Consider the following 15,120-nt stretch of genomic DNA (forward strand, 5'->3'; position numbering starts at 1 on the left):
GAATCTTGGAGGAAAGGCAAAAGGAATCACTGGCACCAATTGCAGGGATATAATGCAATGAGTTTCAATGATAAATAAGATGAGAAATTATTATGGGTAATGCCTAAGTAGTCATACTTAATACATTAAAAAAGGAAACTTTACAGGTCTCTAAAGAAAGACTTCTCATTGGCAGGTGTTAATTTGTTTTGTTTGACATGTAAATAAAAGTTTTCTTTGAAGCTAATGATCTTTTTCATGTAAGGAAAATTATTGACAGCATACTGATTAGAGTCATGCAGTGAAGTTTTAAGATTTGGAGAATTCAGATTATCTCACCATATCATTCTCTCACTAAGGAATTTTCATTGGCACCCTGGTGCCTCTAGAACTAGGAACTACTGTGCTTGCCATTTATAACCCTTTATGATCTGTCTGGCACTACATAGCACAGTAGTTGGGCTTGGAATCAGGAAGAACTGAGTTCACTTCAGACACTTAATTAGCTGTGTGACTCTGGACACATGACTTAAATCCATTTGCCTCAATTTCCACATTTGTAAAATGAAATAGAAAAGGAAATGACAAACCACCCCAGTATCTTTGCAAAGAAAACCCCAAATGAAGTCACCCAAAAAAGAATCAGAAACAACTAAAATGAATAAACATCAACAACGCATCCACAGTCTACTTTCTAGGCTGATTTCCCATTATTCTCATTCACATATTCTACATTCCAGCCAAACTGTCCAACATGCTGTTCCCTGAGCTGAACATTCCATCTTCTGCTCTTGGCCTTTGAACAGACTGTTCTCATTTTAGAAGACATTTCCTCCTTACCTCCATGTCTTTGTATCTCTAGCTTCCTTCATTTCTCAGCTCATGTGCTACCTTTACTGATCTACTTCCCTAGTGTTCTCTCTAGCCTCAAATCAACATGAGCATACCTGACTATTTACATGTTGCATCTTCCCAGAATATCATAGGAATTAGAAATAGAATGAATCTTTGAGGACATCTGGACTAACCTCTTCTTTCAATGAAAATGGAAACCAAGTCCCCCAGAGGTTAAGTGATTTGTCCAACATCACAAAGATCGTAAGTGTTAGAACCAAGATTCTGAGCTAGGTCCTCTAACTCCAAATCAGAACTCTTTCCATTGTGTTTCATTAAAAGCAGGCATAGTTTCTGCTTTATTTTGATACCTACAGGGTCTAGTACAGTGCCTTGACCATAGTAGTCTCTTAACAAATGCTTGGTAGTTTGGCTCACATCATATTTGATTCTAAACATCCCTTGGAAATCTTTAGTAAAAATCTCTCTTAGCAACGCAATACTTATGCTAAAAGATACAGAAGTTTCCTCACTATATGGTACTAACTCATACCAGCTCCACCTACAGTTGAATCATCCTTTCATAAGCAGTCAGAGAGAAAGAATTCCTTGGATGTGCTTATCCTGTCATGGATTAAATTTTAGATTATGGGAAAATATATTCTGATCTATGAATCAATCTATCAATCAACAAATATTGAATAAACATCTACCATGTGCCAGGCACTTTACTATGTCCTGGGAACACACACACACACACACACACACACACACACACACACACAAATTATATAATACTTGCTCTTATAACCAAAATGACCATAGTGCTTAAAATTGATAATATGATTTTGGGGATGCGTCATATAAGCCCATTAAGCTACTCATATATAATTTAGAAAATTGGGCTAATTATTTTGGGATATTACCCAGTAGTTGCAATATCACCAAAGACATAATAGTAATAATTACAATCTAAATAAGTTAGAGCTCTTTTTGTAATTTTAAATATTTACAACTTATCTCTTCCAACAAGATGAGATATCCTCAAGAACAAAGATTTTTTACTTTCTACAGTACCTGGATATCCTGTTTAAATGTAAAGAGATACTTGAAATGATTTCTCAAGTTTCCTTCCTTTCCCATAATTCTATCATGCACGATTCTGATGGCAAGTTTCTACTTAGATTTTACTTGCAAAAGCAACTGTTAAGGATTTTTGTTTATGAATTGTCTGTATGAACAGAGATCATAGTGTCACAAAAGATCCTTGGAAAAGAAAAAAGATTCTTTATAGTTTATTACATTTTTGAAGAATTTCCATGTTTCCATGTCCTCAGAAGGGAAATCATCAGTTCTTGGGGGACTTTTCTAAGCTCTATCCTCAAGATTTATATGCCCAATAAAATATGTAGGGGCTTAGTGATATATTTATTGTGAAGATCAAATTAGCAAAGGATATCAGGTATATTTTGGAAGAGTGGTAAATAGAAAAGTATTATATAAATATTAGCTATTTTATTACATCATGTATTTATATAGGATTTTATATTTTTCAATATGTTCTATTGTTATTTTATTTGATGCAATATCTTCATTTTATAGGTGGAGGAAACTGAGACTCAGAGAGAATTCATGGACAGGACCAAGACTAAAACTTGGGCTTTTCAACACCTAGTCTAGTGTTGCTACTTGAGTTACTGCAAAACATATATTACGTGGTCTAATCTATCTTAATCCCAAAGACCACATTGATGCTTACTCTGTCCTCCAGTGGAAAAGATAGGGACAAGAGTTATTTAGACTAACTGTAATACAGGTCAGGACAAAGTAACACTAAAAAAAAAAAATACTAGAATACTCTTGGTCCAGAAAACACTCATAAATCAGTTCTGGATGCACACAGGGAATTCTGTTCTGTTCCAGGGCAGGTGAGCTATCCACTGAACAGATAAGAATGAGTTAATTTTGAAACAGTCCTGAGATAGAATGGAATGTCACACAGTTAACTAATGGCAGAGGTAGGAATGGAAACCAAGACTTCTAATCAAAAGTGAAAAGGCACACATGTTTTCATTAGGCAAGATTTCAAAAATTATGCATCCTCTATGTTGCTGTCCACTACAGGCTTTCAGATTTTCTGGAAAAAAAAACATAATGAACCATAGAGACCAAAATTTCTGATGTTAGAAATATGTACCCTTATAAATATAATATTTTAAATGCCCTGAATTGTAGCTCCCCTTTGTGCTGAACCCTAAGCACTTTGCTTAACTTCAGTCCAAATTTTGTTATGGCTGACTAGTTTTCCTTTCTTTCTATTTTATCCTAATTTTTCTGTTATAGCATTCAAATCAAGTAAGAAATCATTGGAATTTTGCATAAAATCTATGGTTCTGGGGAAAAAAAAGAAAAAACAAAGTTAAGGAATTCATAGTGTACACTAAAACTCTCATTTTATTTTGTTAAACCTCTGTTACAGGTGTCTCTTCTTTATTATTATGTAGTTGTGATTACATTAGTTATCAAATCTGACTGAATATGAACAAAAATCTCTAAAGGAAATATCACTTTTGTTGATGAACTTATTGATACAGAAAAGAAAAACATTTACTGAGTTCTTTAAACATGCTGACTATGTTCTAAATTATTTATGTACTCTCCCTAAAAAAAAAAAGTACTGTTCCATAATAATAGAGGAATTGAAAGGATATGCAGTTTTTATTCTTTGCGTATGGCCTTTGATAACTGACAAAGAAACAGTAAAATTTGCTACCTTCTATTCATACTTCCAACTGCACAAAATACAGAAACAAATATACTGATTAAATATGGGTCCTCTACCTGGACCATGTAAATTGTTTTTACACAGAAGAAAACTGGTATAAGAAGATTAAAATGAAAAAGTCCTGAAGGATAATAGACTGTAATTTATTGAGTAGAAAATATTTTCAACAAGAAGAGTACCCAATTGTCCTATAATTGCTCCTGATTAAGAGATGCCTCAATCATTTGGACTTAAATCTCTCTCAACACTGGAAGTCTCATGTTTATCCCAATGAATAATTCATACCAATAAATTCTGGATGAAATCAAGGGTGTAATATTAATAAAAATTAATTCCCTATTATCAAACCAAACTTATTTCTTCAATATTTTGTGGAGAGGGAGTGTCCAATTTATGCCTTATGGGGACCAATGTAATATTTAGGTTCTTAAGTGTCCTGTGATGCCCTGAAATTATGACAATTCTCATCTACAATCTTCCCTTGCCTTATTATCTCCTTACCATACTGGGCCCCCACAATGCAGGGTAAAACTTCACAGCAGGGTCTTTTCAATATGTTGTCTTAAAAACTGTAGAAGCTCTGGAAAATTAGCAAGCAGCACCTGCCAAGCCATTGCCTCTTCTTCTTAGTCCATCCACAAAATGTCACTTGGTTTCTCTAAGCTCCTTTCCACCGTTAGCCTTTTTCTGGAGGCTCTACTTTCAAGAAGACAGAACATAAGTTTGGAAGCAAACAACCTGTGGTGTGAGCCATTGATATCTGGTGATCACTTAAATGGGTACAATGGATCAACTTGCCATTCTCCAGTTAATAACAGAACCAAGTGGTCATTTTCTGAAGGAATGATGGAGGACTTGGGGGAAGTTGCGTCTGTAAGAGGAAAAAGAAACTCCCCTTTCCCAATGCACACTAAGTACACTTTTCTACCTGGTCAAAAGTACCGCACACATCACTTTTCAAACTGTAATGACCTGTCAAGATAGTGTAAGCCTTGTCATAGATATTAGCACAGCAATTATAAATAAATAAATAAATCGTCAAGGCTTTCCTTTCTGCTCTTAGTGCTGTAAAATACTGAACAGGGACAGGCAGAAATACACATTCACACACTGCCTGGAGTAATTTCTGCCCTTTTACTGCCTGTGCAGTTTCCAACATGTGTACTTTCTGGCACCCTTATCGATTTGCTCTGCCCATTGCATAACAAGGAGAGTGTTTCTTCCCACCTTCCCCACCCCCACAACCCCCTCCCCCGCCAAGAGAGGGCAACAGCCTAGAACTCAACAAACAGACCGAAGAGGCTACTTACATCATCCCATTTGACAAATTTGATGCCTTTCTTCAGGTTGTCGGAGACGCTGACAGGTTTGAGTTGCAAAGCGTGAACTCCTGGCTGTGCCCCGGCCATTTACACACATGGAGGCTTCCCAGCAGATGAGAAGGGACAATCCGAGAAGGGGCGAGAAGTGGGGTGAGATAGAGGGAGGGAGTGGGATTGGGGTCTGGGTTGGTTTTGGTATGGGTGGGTTCTTTTGACTATTCCCCCACCCCTCCTCTTTTTTCTCCTTTCCCTTCTCCAAGGAAAAGGTGGTTCAGCGCAGGAGTGCAGAGCAGGCGGGTAAGCGTGGGTCCATGCCCTCAGTGGAAAGTGGTGTCAGGCGCCCGTCTGGGAGCAGCAGCCGATGCCGAGAAGCCAAGGGCGACCGAGCACAGAGGAGCAAGGAGCAAGCTGGGCACTGGGGCTTGGCTAGCGGACCAGGAGGGACAGGGCAAGAGAAAACCAGCTGTAATCGTAGCCACTGCTGCTGCTCGCGTTGCTGGTGCCAATGCTGCCGCTACCGCTGCCGCTGCTGCCGCTGCCGCTGCTGCTGCTTCAGCTGCCACCACTGCCGCCCGTTCGGGCTCGGCTGGGGCTTAGGATCCTGCTCCTCCTCCGCTGCCTCCTCCGCGACCGCAGCGGCTCTGAAGAACACCATTCAGCACATCCTATATACACAGAGGGAGTGGAGTGAGCGAGTGACACACGCTCCTGGCGTCCCCCTCCCACCCCACTCCCCCTCTTCTCCTCCTCCCTTCCCCTCTACACTCGCTGGCTCGGTCCCTCCTTTCCCTTGCCTTTCCTGGAGCCCAACTTTCTCCGCTGGGTCAGACAAATGGGAGGAAGCGGGAGCACAGCGGCACCTCCCGGCTTCAGAAGGCCACTACAAGGAGGCACATTCTCCTTGGAAGATACTCAGTGAGCATGCCCAGTTACCTTTCTGGGACTAGAGGCTTGGATAAGAGGGTTGCATTTCCCTGGGTTCCTTGAAAAACTGAGTGAGGAGAGGAGAGGAGAGGAAGCGGGGAGACAGGTTAGGGCAGTGATTGGGAGTCTGTTTTGTTTTTTTTTTGTTTCTTTTTTCTGGATGGTTAACTTGAAATGCGGCACAAGAAGAGGGCTGAAGGTTTCTGGAAAAGATAATCCTGTATCCTCAAATGCGTAAATCTTAGTGCCATAGTATAGAGCACACTGAAGCCTGCTACACAATAGACAATTGTTACTGGCAAAGAAGGTAGTAAGCAGCCAGGAGACAAGAACTGAATAAATCTCCTCAGGCTGCTCTCACCCCTGGACACCTTATCCTTAGCTTTGTGACTGAGAACACTCCCTAGTACTTAGCACTACACAAAGTGATAAATTTTGTTTGCAGGAAAAAATAGGACAGCCCTGAAAAAGTTGGTTACAATATTTGTATATAATTCTCATCTTCCAAGGAGTGCATATTTTTTGTTTGTTAGTTTTCGTTATTTACTAAAGAAAAGAACAGAAGGAAATTTGGGCAATGTCAAAACAAATGCTATGGAATAAAATTTGTATTTTAAAAAAGAAAGAAAATTTAAGAGCTGTTATACAGAAGGGGGAAAAACACGTTATTAAGATCTCAGCTTGTGAGTTTCCTTTTATATTGGAACTACTTTGTTGATAATGTATGTAGCTTCCTTAGAGTAATTCAGAGGAAAAAGTATTGAATTTGGAAGTATAAGTTCTGAGTTCTAATTCTGACTCTATTCTTTGCCTCTGTGTGACTTTGAGTGAGTCAATTAACCCTCCTGATCCTCATTTTCCTTATCTGTAAATCAAGACTCCACTAGATAGCATGCTGGGTCTAAATCTGTGATGCAATTTAGAAGTGAAATTGCCTTAATTTTTTTTTTACTCTCTCCTAGAATCTCTCTGTTCCTTGCTATACTTGGAAAACTAAAACCTACCACTTTTCAAACAGTACTCATCATAAATCCAGGCATAAACATCTCATAAAGATAATGGAAATTTACTCTCACATTTCAATTTTGCAAAGTACTTTCTTCACAACAATACCCTTGGGCAAACTGTTAGGAAGTCTAAGAATGGTGGGGGGCAAGGGGGGACAAAAACACAACAACAGAGAAGCAAATTGATTTACCCAATTTATACAATAATGTCAAAAAAAAAAAAAAGGAATACAGGCCACTCTTGAACCCAAATGTAGACACTGCCCACCCACACCATCCTATATACAATTATTATTCTTTTGTCAAAGAATCTGATGTCAAAGAATCTTTTTAGAGACCAGCTTTCTGTACAAAAATGTACTTAGTGAGGTTTTTTTGTTTTGTTTTGTTTTTCATCTAAACCTATGATTTCTTTATTTAGAACTCCTAGGGAGGAAATTCCCTCTACCAATGTACATTACTGAAAGGGAACTGAGAGATTAAGTTATTTGTCCAGACACATATCAGGAACTCTCAGGGGCAGATAGTTCTGGGTAAGAATCCAGGTGTTCTTGAATCCAAGACGATTCTTTCTTCTCTGTCATGCTGCCTTTCTGATTGTGATCCTGGCTTCCTGAAGGGGGAGAAGAAAAAAAAAAGTCTGCTCATGGGTCAGTTCTATCTGTCAGTCCAACTAATTAATGAATAGCCTGTTTGTTAGTTACCTAACAAAAGAAACACCTCCTCTCCCATTGTTTCTGTTCCAAATACATAGAGTGCATAATAAGGAGTCAATCTGATTAAGAAGTCCTTGACTTGAAGTCTGGAGAAAATCAAGTTCCAAATCTTGACCTCTAATATTTACTATGTGACCATGAACAAGTCATTAGGCCTCCATAAGTGTTTTTAACCTGTAAAATGGCAGTAATAATAACCATAATACTTATCTTACCAAGTCGTTTCAAGGATCAATAAGACATTGTAGGAGTAAGATAATGTATATTAAAAGTGATATGTCAAAATTAGTATGCCACACATCTCCATTTGTGAATTACTGGACAAGGAACTCAAATTTAGAGTTCCAAGACTTAAGCTAAGGGTTGTAAATAAAAAAAAAAAAATGGAGGCAGCTACATATCATAGTGCATACAGAGAGCACTGGACTTGAAGTCAGTAAGACCTGAATTGAAATCCTGCTTCAGACACTCCTTAGTTGTGAGACCCTTGGCAAGTCACTTAACCTGTTCCCTCATCTGTAAAAAGGTAATAATAGTAGCATTGAACTCCCATAGTTGTTGTAAGAATCAAATGGCATGGCATATATAAAGTGCTTTGCAATTCTTAAAATCTTTTTAGTTGCCAGATTATTATTGTTGTTGATGATGATGTTATTAAACTTACTGTTAGCACTTCAGCTTTATGACTTTTCCAAGTCCATCCTTGAACAGAGGTGGGGGTAGGGGGATAGAAGGGAAGCGTTTTTTCCTACTTCATGGTATGGAAATGACCTTGGCTTACAGAGGACTATGCCAGCTATTTAAATGTCAACTATTGTTAGAAAATGAGAAGCTTTCTCTACAAATTTTACTTTACTCCATCCCTCATCCTTTCCTACTTTACAAATTAAGTTCATCTCACTTGTTCAAGTCAATGATCTGTGATTTCTGCTTCCTTCCAATCCTAGAAAAACAAAAAGAGGAACTGTACCACTGTGAGATTTAAAAATGGTTGAGGTCTTAAATTGTAGTGATTAAAATAGTGGAAGATATAAATTGTGATAGATGTAAGAGAGGGTGAGTAAATTTTACTGCAGAAATATGTTTCACTACAGTGTCTTAGGTTTTAAAATCAAATATAAGGTGGTCGTCAGGGAAATATTCCCAATTATTCAAATACCCAAGTCAATTGGATTTTATAGAGATTTTAATTAACAATACAATGAGTAATCAAAGAAAGAGAGAGAGAGAAAAAGTAAGAAAGGAATAAGTATGAAGGGACTCAAGCCAATATGGCCTAGACCTGAGTCTTAAAAGGGAAATCAGTCAGTTTTTTAACACTCACCACAAGGTCTGACTAAACAAGGATACTAGTGACATCAGGCCAGCGTCCTTCCTCAAAGAGTCTTCCAGCCAGAGATTGTTTCAAAGGGCCTCTCTCAAGAGCCTCCAGAGCTCCTACCTCAGAGGGACAGAGCCCCTCAGAGGAGCTCCTCAAGGAGCTCTCCTTCAGAATGAGATTTCCTCCAAGAGCACTTCTCCTCAAAGAGATCTATCTCCAAGGAAAGAGCCCTCAAGTATCAGTCCTCAAGGAAATGAGTCTCTCAGAATGAGATCCTCCAGAATGAGAATCAGAAATTGAGATTCCCTGAATGAGATCCAAGCTCTTATTTTTAAGGGCAAAATTTCCTCTGTCACCTCCCCTAAGTCCTTACATCTATCAATCACTGTAGATGTTTCTAAAGGACCACCCATTTTGAATTCACAGCTGAGTAGTTTTAATCTCTTTAGTAAGTCAGAAAAAATGCTGCTGTGTCAACAAATTTCATTAAGAAAAAACCTCTGAATAAGTTATCACCCTTTTAGGTTTAAGTAGTTTACAAGTTGCCCCACCTATATGGGTACCTAGCATCCCATTGTATCAATTTTAAAAACAGGCATGACTCAAAGAACTTCCTGTCCTTTCCATAAGCATGGGTCAAAGCACTTTCATTGTTCAGCAAGGAGTTTTCTGTCCTAAAGCAGTCTTAAGTAGGGTGGAGTAGGGATATTCCCAAGGCAAGGAGTTTTCACATTCAAGAAGAATTCTCACTATCTGCTAGGGAATTTTTTTAAGTAGAAGATTCCCCAATGGGGAAATTTCCAACATTCATAAGTCTGAGAAATTTTAAGGTTTACACCACCAAATATTTTCATCAATCAGTCCCCCCCCACCTTATTTGTAGGAAAGGATTGTGTTGAGGGATTAAAGATATATTTATAAGGAGACCAACTGAGATTAGAGGTATAGCTTTCAGAACAGGAGTTCAGTAATGTCATAAATGAACTTTAGGTTACATGCATGAAAGATTTGACTTTTTTTTAAATTTTGTAATGACTCCTTAGCCATTAAGAACCATGAGTATTTGAAGAAATATGATAGAGCTATGGAAATTTAAACTATTATTTGAGCTTAGCATAATCAGTTAAAAAAGGAAACCCTAACTTAATTGTTGGATTTTCCTTGACCTACAGGAATGAATAGATCTTTTATTTTTTTTAAAGTGTTGTAATATAGAAGAGTTACAGAATGAAAAGGTTAAAATTTTATTGTGCAAAGTTATATGCAAATAGGTAAAAAAAAACCTCCCCTTACCATTCTCTTGGAGACTTTTTTGGAGGAAAATTATATGCAATTTAGGGTTTTTTTAAATGTCTAAGAATACAATAAATGACATGGCACCCCAAGTCAGCAATTCATCTTGCACAATGTTCTATATCATTTTCAACAATAGCACAAAGGCATTTGGAGGGGAGTAAAGGGAAAATGTTATAATAGCCTCAAAGGGTAAGATAGTTACCTTATAAAACATGCCTAAATCCCTTGACAACCTCTATGGCTATTACATCTTTGCAGATGATTTCCAACTCTCTCTGTCTCTGTCTCTGTCTCTGTCTCTGTCTCTGTCTCTGTCTCTCTCTCTATATATATATATATATCTATATATATATATATATATGTGTGTGTGTGTGTGTGTATGTATGCATGTATGTATGTATGTATATGTGTGTGTGTATGAAAACTCAATATACCCTAAAAGAAACCTACCATCCCCACAATGTATAATGTAATACAATGTACTATCCATATATTTATCCAGGTATTTTTTTAAAATCTATTCATAGGGGAAGCAAAGTGGTTCAGTGGATTGAGAGCCAGCCTAGGGACAGAAGGTTCTGGGTTTGAAATTAGCCTCAGAAACATCCTGGGTGTGCGATCCTGGGAAGATCGCTTAACCCTCATTGCCTAGCCCTTACTGCTCTTCTGCTTTGGAACCAATATACAGTATTGATTCTAAGATGGAAGGCAAAGGTTTAAAAAACTATTCATAATTGTAAAACATAGCATGATATCTGTAAATATCAAACTGGACTTGAGAATTAAAAGACATGGGTTTGAATCCTAGATCCAAGACTTACTAGCTTTATGAACATAGGCAATTTAACTAATCTCATCTGTAAAAAGGGAAATAATAACAAAAGCATATACCATACATGTTTTATATAACTCAAAGCATTATATTTCTTTAATTGATGCCTATAAACATGTTTAAATCATCCCCCATTTTTTTAAACCCTTACCTTCCATCTTGGAATCAATACTGTATATTGGTTCCAAGGCAGAAGAGCAGTAAGGGCTAGGCAATGGGAGTCAAGTGACTTGCCCAGGGTCACACAGCTGGGAGGTATCTGAGGTCACATTTGAACCCAGGACCTCCCATCTCTAGGCCTGTCTCTCAGTCCACTGATCTATCCAGCTGCCTCCTTGCCCCATTCTTAAAAAAAAAAAAAAGGAAACTCTAGATTGCAGTCTTCCTGCTACCTACTATCCTGCAACTCTCTTCCCTCTCTCAGCCAAATTCCTTGAAAGAATTATCTATATTTGCTGCCTCCACTCTTCTCTCACTCATTCCTCAACCCTGTACAATCTGGCTAATATCCTCATCACTTAACTAAATTGGTCTCTCCATAGTTTTAACTGTGAACTCTTAATTGACACATCTGCTGGCCTTTTCTCATACTTCATCCGTCTTGACTGTTACTGCATTTAGCATCCTTGGTTTTCTTGATTGTGTTCACTCCTCGTTTTATACCTTAGCAGTCTGAGTGCTTCTTTTCAGTATCTTTTGAGGGATCATCATTCATGTCACAACCCCTAAATGTAGGTGTGCCTCAAAGGTGTGTCCTGGGACTCTTTTTTATTTCTCTATACTTTCTTATAAATTGCCATGGGTTCAATTATTAAATCTTTCCAGACGATTAAATCATACCTTTGCTTTATAAATGGTGCTAAGTTCTAACAATAGTTCGCATTCTCATAACTCTAGCATCCTTCTTCAAATGCTCATGGTTCTTAAAGACTGAAGAGTGATTGTAAAATGAACAACAGCCATATCTTCCATTCACATAAACTCAAATTCATTTGTGACACCATTCAGCTCCTGTACCAAAGATTGCATCATCTACATCATTCCATATCAACATATCCATTCATCTCCTGAGCTTTCGTTTTGCATTACCAATAGCCCCTGGGACATTTTGAATTTCATTTCCCATAAGCATATCCCACACAACCTGTCCAAAGTAGACCATGATATCTCTTCCTTCAACTTCACCCCTCTTCCTCACTCCCCTCTTATCTATGAGGCTCCTTCCACAACCTCATTCCCAACTTCTCATATTTGGCCCATATATCTAATAAGTTTCCAAATCACATCAATTCTATCTCTGTGCTGTTCTCAATATTCATACAGCCCCCATCCTAGTTCAGGTCTTTATTACCTTAACCACATTTTTAAAATAGCCTATGTTATGACTTCCCTGCCTCTATCTCTCTCTTCTCCAATTCATCTTCTACCAGCACTTAAAAGATTTTCCTAAGGATTCAATCAATAAACATTCATCAACCATCTACAATGCACTGTGTTAAGTACTGAGTCTCAGAAGTCCAAATATGTCATTCCCATACTCAATAAATTCTTGTGGTTGCCTATGACTCTCTAGGACAAAGTAAAAATTTCTCTGCTTGGCATTTAAAGCTCTTTATAACTTGGACCCTTCCCATTCTCCCATGTTTCTTTCACATTATTTTCTTTCCTATACCTCCATAGTATGGATATATCCATGGTTTTCTTTGCTTGGGCTATCTCCTATACCCCAAATACACTCCTCCACCTTTACCTCTTGGAATCTCTGGTTTACTTCAAGATTCAGTTCAACTATCACCTTTTAAATGATGCCTTTTCAGATCACTACTCCCAGATTTTAAGATATTCTCTCCCAAAATTACCTTAATCATCATTTTGTTTTGAAACAGATATACACATATGTATATCTATCTAGTCATCCATCATTTATCTACTTATCTATTCATGTATATCAACTATCCCACATTTATCTTTGTATTCCTAATACTTATTAGCACAGTGCCTCACACATGAGATATTTAATAATCCTTGTTGAGAGCACGATATCAAAGCTTTGATTTAAGGTATCAAAGCTTAAAATGGCACTAAGATTTTTGATATTCCTCATATAAATAAATCTGAGATTTCAATGAGCACAAACTTTTGATCATAATGAGTTTAATTGTTTTGCTATCTTTTATTAAAAGTGATGCTATATAGCCTTTTTACTCATTAGACTGATGCTTTGTTTTTCCAAAGATCCAAGGTTGTCTCATAGTTCTAGGACAGATTTGGTGAACCTGGCTATTTGCCCAGTCTTGATCATTTTAAAAGGTAATGTGATATAGTGGGGTGGAGGTATTGGGGTAGGTAATTCAAGTGGATAGAATTCTTGGCCTAATGTCAGGAAGACATGAGTTCAAAATCAGCCTTAAATAATTACTAGCTGTGTGATCCCAGACAAGTCACTGAAAGCTGTTTACCTTAATTTTCTCATCTGTAAAATGATTTGAAGAAGGAAATGACTAACCATTCCAGTGTCTTTGCCAAGAAAAGCCCAAATTGGATCACAAAGAATTGGACAATCCTGAAATGACTGAACAACAACAAAGTAGTAGAGTGGAAAGAATGGAGCCTGATCTATTAGAAGAACTATAAGACGGAGAGCTGAAAATTACCATGGAGATCACAGAATTACTGTGTCTGAGAGCTGGAATGAACCTGAGAATCCAGCTAATAGAAATTGTACCTAAACAGGAATTTCCTCAGTGATATCCCCAACAAATGAACTATTTTGCCTAAAAAACTATTGTATTGGTGAGGAACTCATGATTGCTAGAGGCAGCCCATTCCACTTTGTTCTCATTGCTGGAATTCTTTTTTCTTACTTCAATCCTGAAGTTGTTTTTTGCAATTTCCATTCATTACTCTTCATTCTGTCCTATTGAGTCAAATAGAACAAGTCAAATTCCCCACCTATATGACTGTTCTTTGAATGCTTCCCAGCCCTCCTGTGCTCACCAAGGCTTCTCTTCTCCAGGAAAATATCCTTAATCCCATTACTTAATTTACTCTAACAACATTATTTTGCAGATGAAGAAATTTAGTCTCAGTGAGACTGTGTCTACTGAACTAAGATTTGCAATACCTATATTTTGCTAACAGCTTTTCAGCTTCATAGGCTTGAATTGTCACAGAATCACAGAAAATATCTAAGATATCTTCTATTCGATATCTTCTTCCTCCCATTCCTTTTCATTGTGCCTAGCCTAAAGATTGAGGCCTAAAGGCACCAAATGGTCTATGTTCACAACTTCTTAAAATGTCAATATACCTCCCTGCTCCTCAGATTTTTTAGCTGCAATGTGGGAATAAGGATATATAACCTGCCTACCTCATAGAATTGTTATAAGGATAACATACTTGAAATAAATAAAATAACATGTAAAATATTTCTATAAACTCTGAAATGTTATGTAAATATTTTGCTTCCATAATTCAGTAGATATGTTACTTCATTGATGTGGGTTCTCCTTGATATTTTCATTTGGTAAAATTGTGACTTGATCACTTATAGGCTTTAGATTAAATGCTAAAAGTATTTTGAACTAGAATGAGTCACATGAGAATACAATAATCTTGTTCAATTAGGTTAAAGAAACTTGAACACATTGGGGGATCATCTATAAATTATCAGATCAGTTGAAGAAGGAATGGAATTCCAGAAATTGGTATGAGCCAGAAATTGGAGTGAATGTGGAGTCATGATTAATCTTTTCTGAGAAGGAACTATTACTGAGTGAAGAAGTAGCTACTGCCTTTGACTGTGTCCAGCTTTCCTTCCTCATCTCTTTACTTTGACCACAAGAAGACTTTGCAAGTTTCAAGCATTCTTGAAGATTTAAGGCTTCCCATATTCTTATTGGTGTTCTAGTGGTGTCAAATTATTATCAGATCTACAAAGAAAACCAAAGACAAAAAAGATACAGATTCACTTAAGGGAAAGTACCCATAGTAAAAAAAAATTAAAGACTTTCATCAAGAGTCTCCTCTTTGCCACATCCATTCTCTAAGAATGAGTCCATTTTTCTCTGTACTTTATGTATTTGCAAAAAAAAATATGTTCCG

At 37.4% G+C, this 15,120-nt stretch overlaps 1 protein-coding gene across 3 annotated transcripts in view; it reads right to left on the bottom strand.

Annotated features, from left to right (window-relative positions):
• Positions 1–5,701, bottom strand: part of PLCB1 (phospholipase C beta 1) — a 902,125-nt gene extending 896,424 nt beyond the window's left edge. For 2 of the 3 annotated variants that reach the window (XM_001374433.3, XM_007476704.3), the window contains exon 1: positions 4,909–5,701. In XM_001374433.3, coding sequence (XP_001374470.1) covers positions 4,909–5,007 — 99 coding nt within the window. In that variant the 5' untranslated portion in view covers positions 5,008–5,701. Of the gene's footprint in view, positions 1–4,099; positions 4,295–4,908 lie in introns of all 3 variants that reach the window. The other variant, XM_007476702.3, reaches the window with a different exon arrangement.
• Between the last annotated feature and the right edge of the window lie 9,419 nt (positions 5,702–15,120).

This window comes from Monodelphis domestica, chromosome 1, assembly GCF_027887165.1.
Source record: "Monodelphis domestica isolate mMonDom1 chromosome 1, mMonDom1.pri, whole genome shotgun sequence".
Taxonomy (NCBI): Eukaryota; Metazoa; Chordata; class Mammalia; order Didelphimorphia; family Didelphidae; genus Monodelphis; species Monodelphis domestica.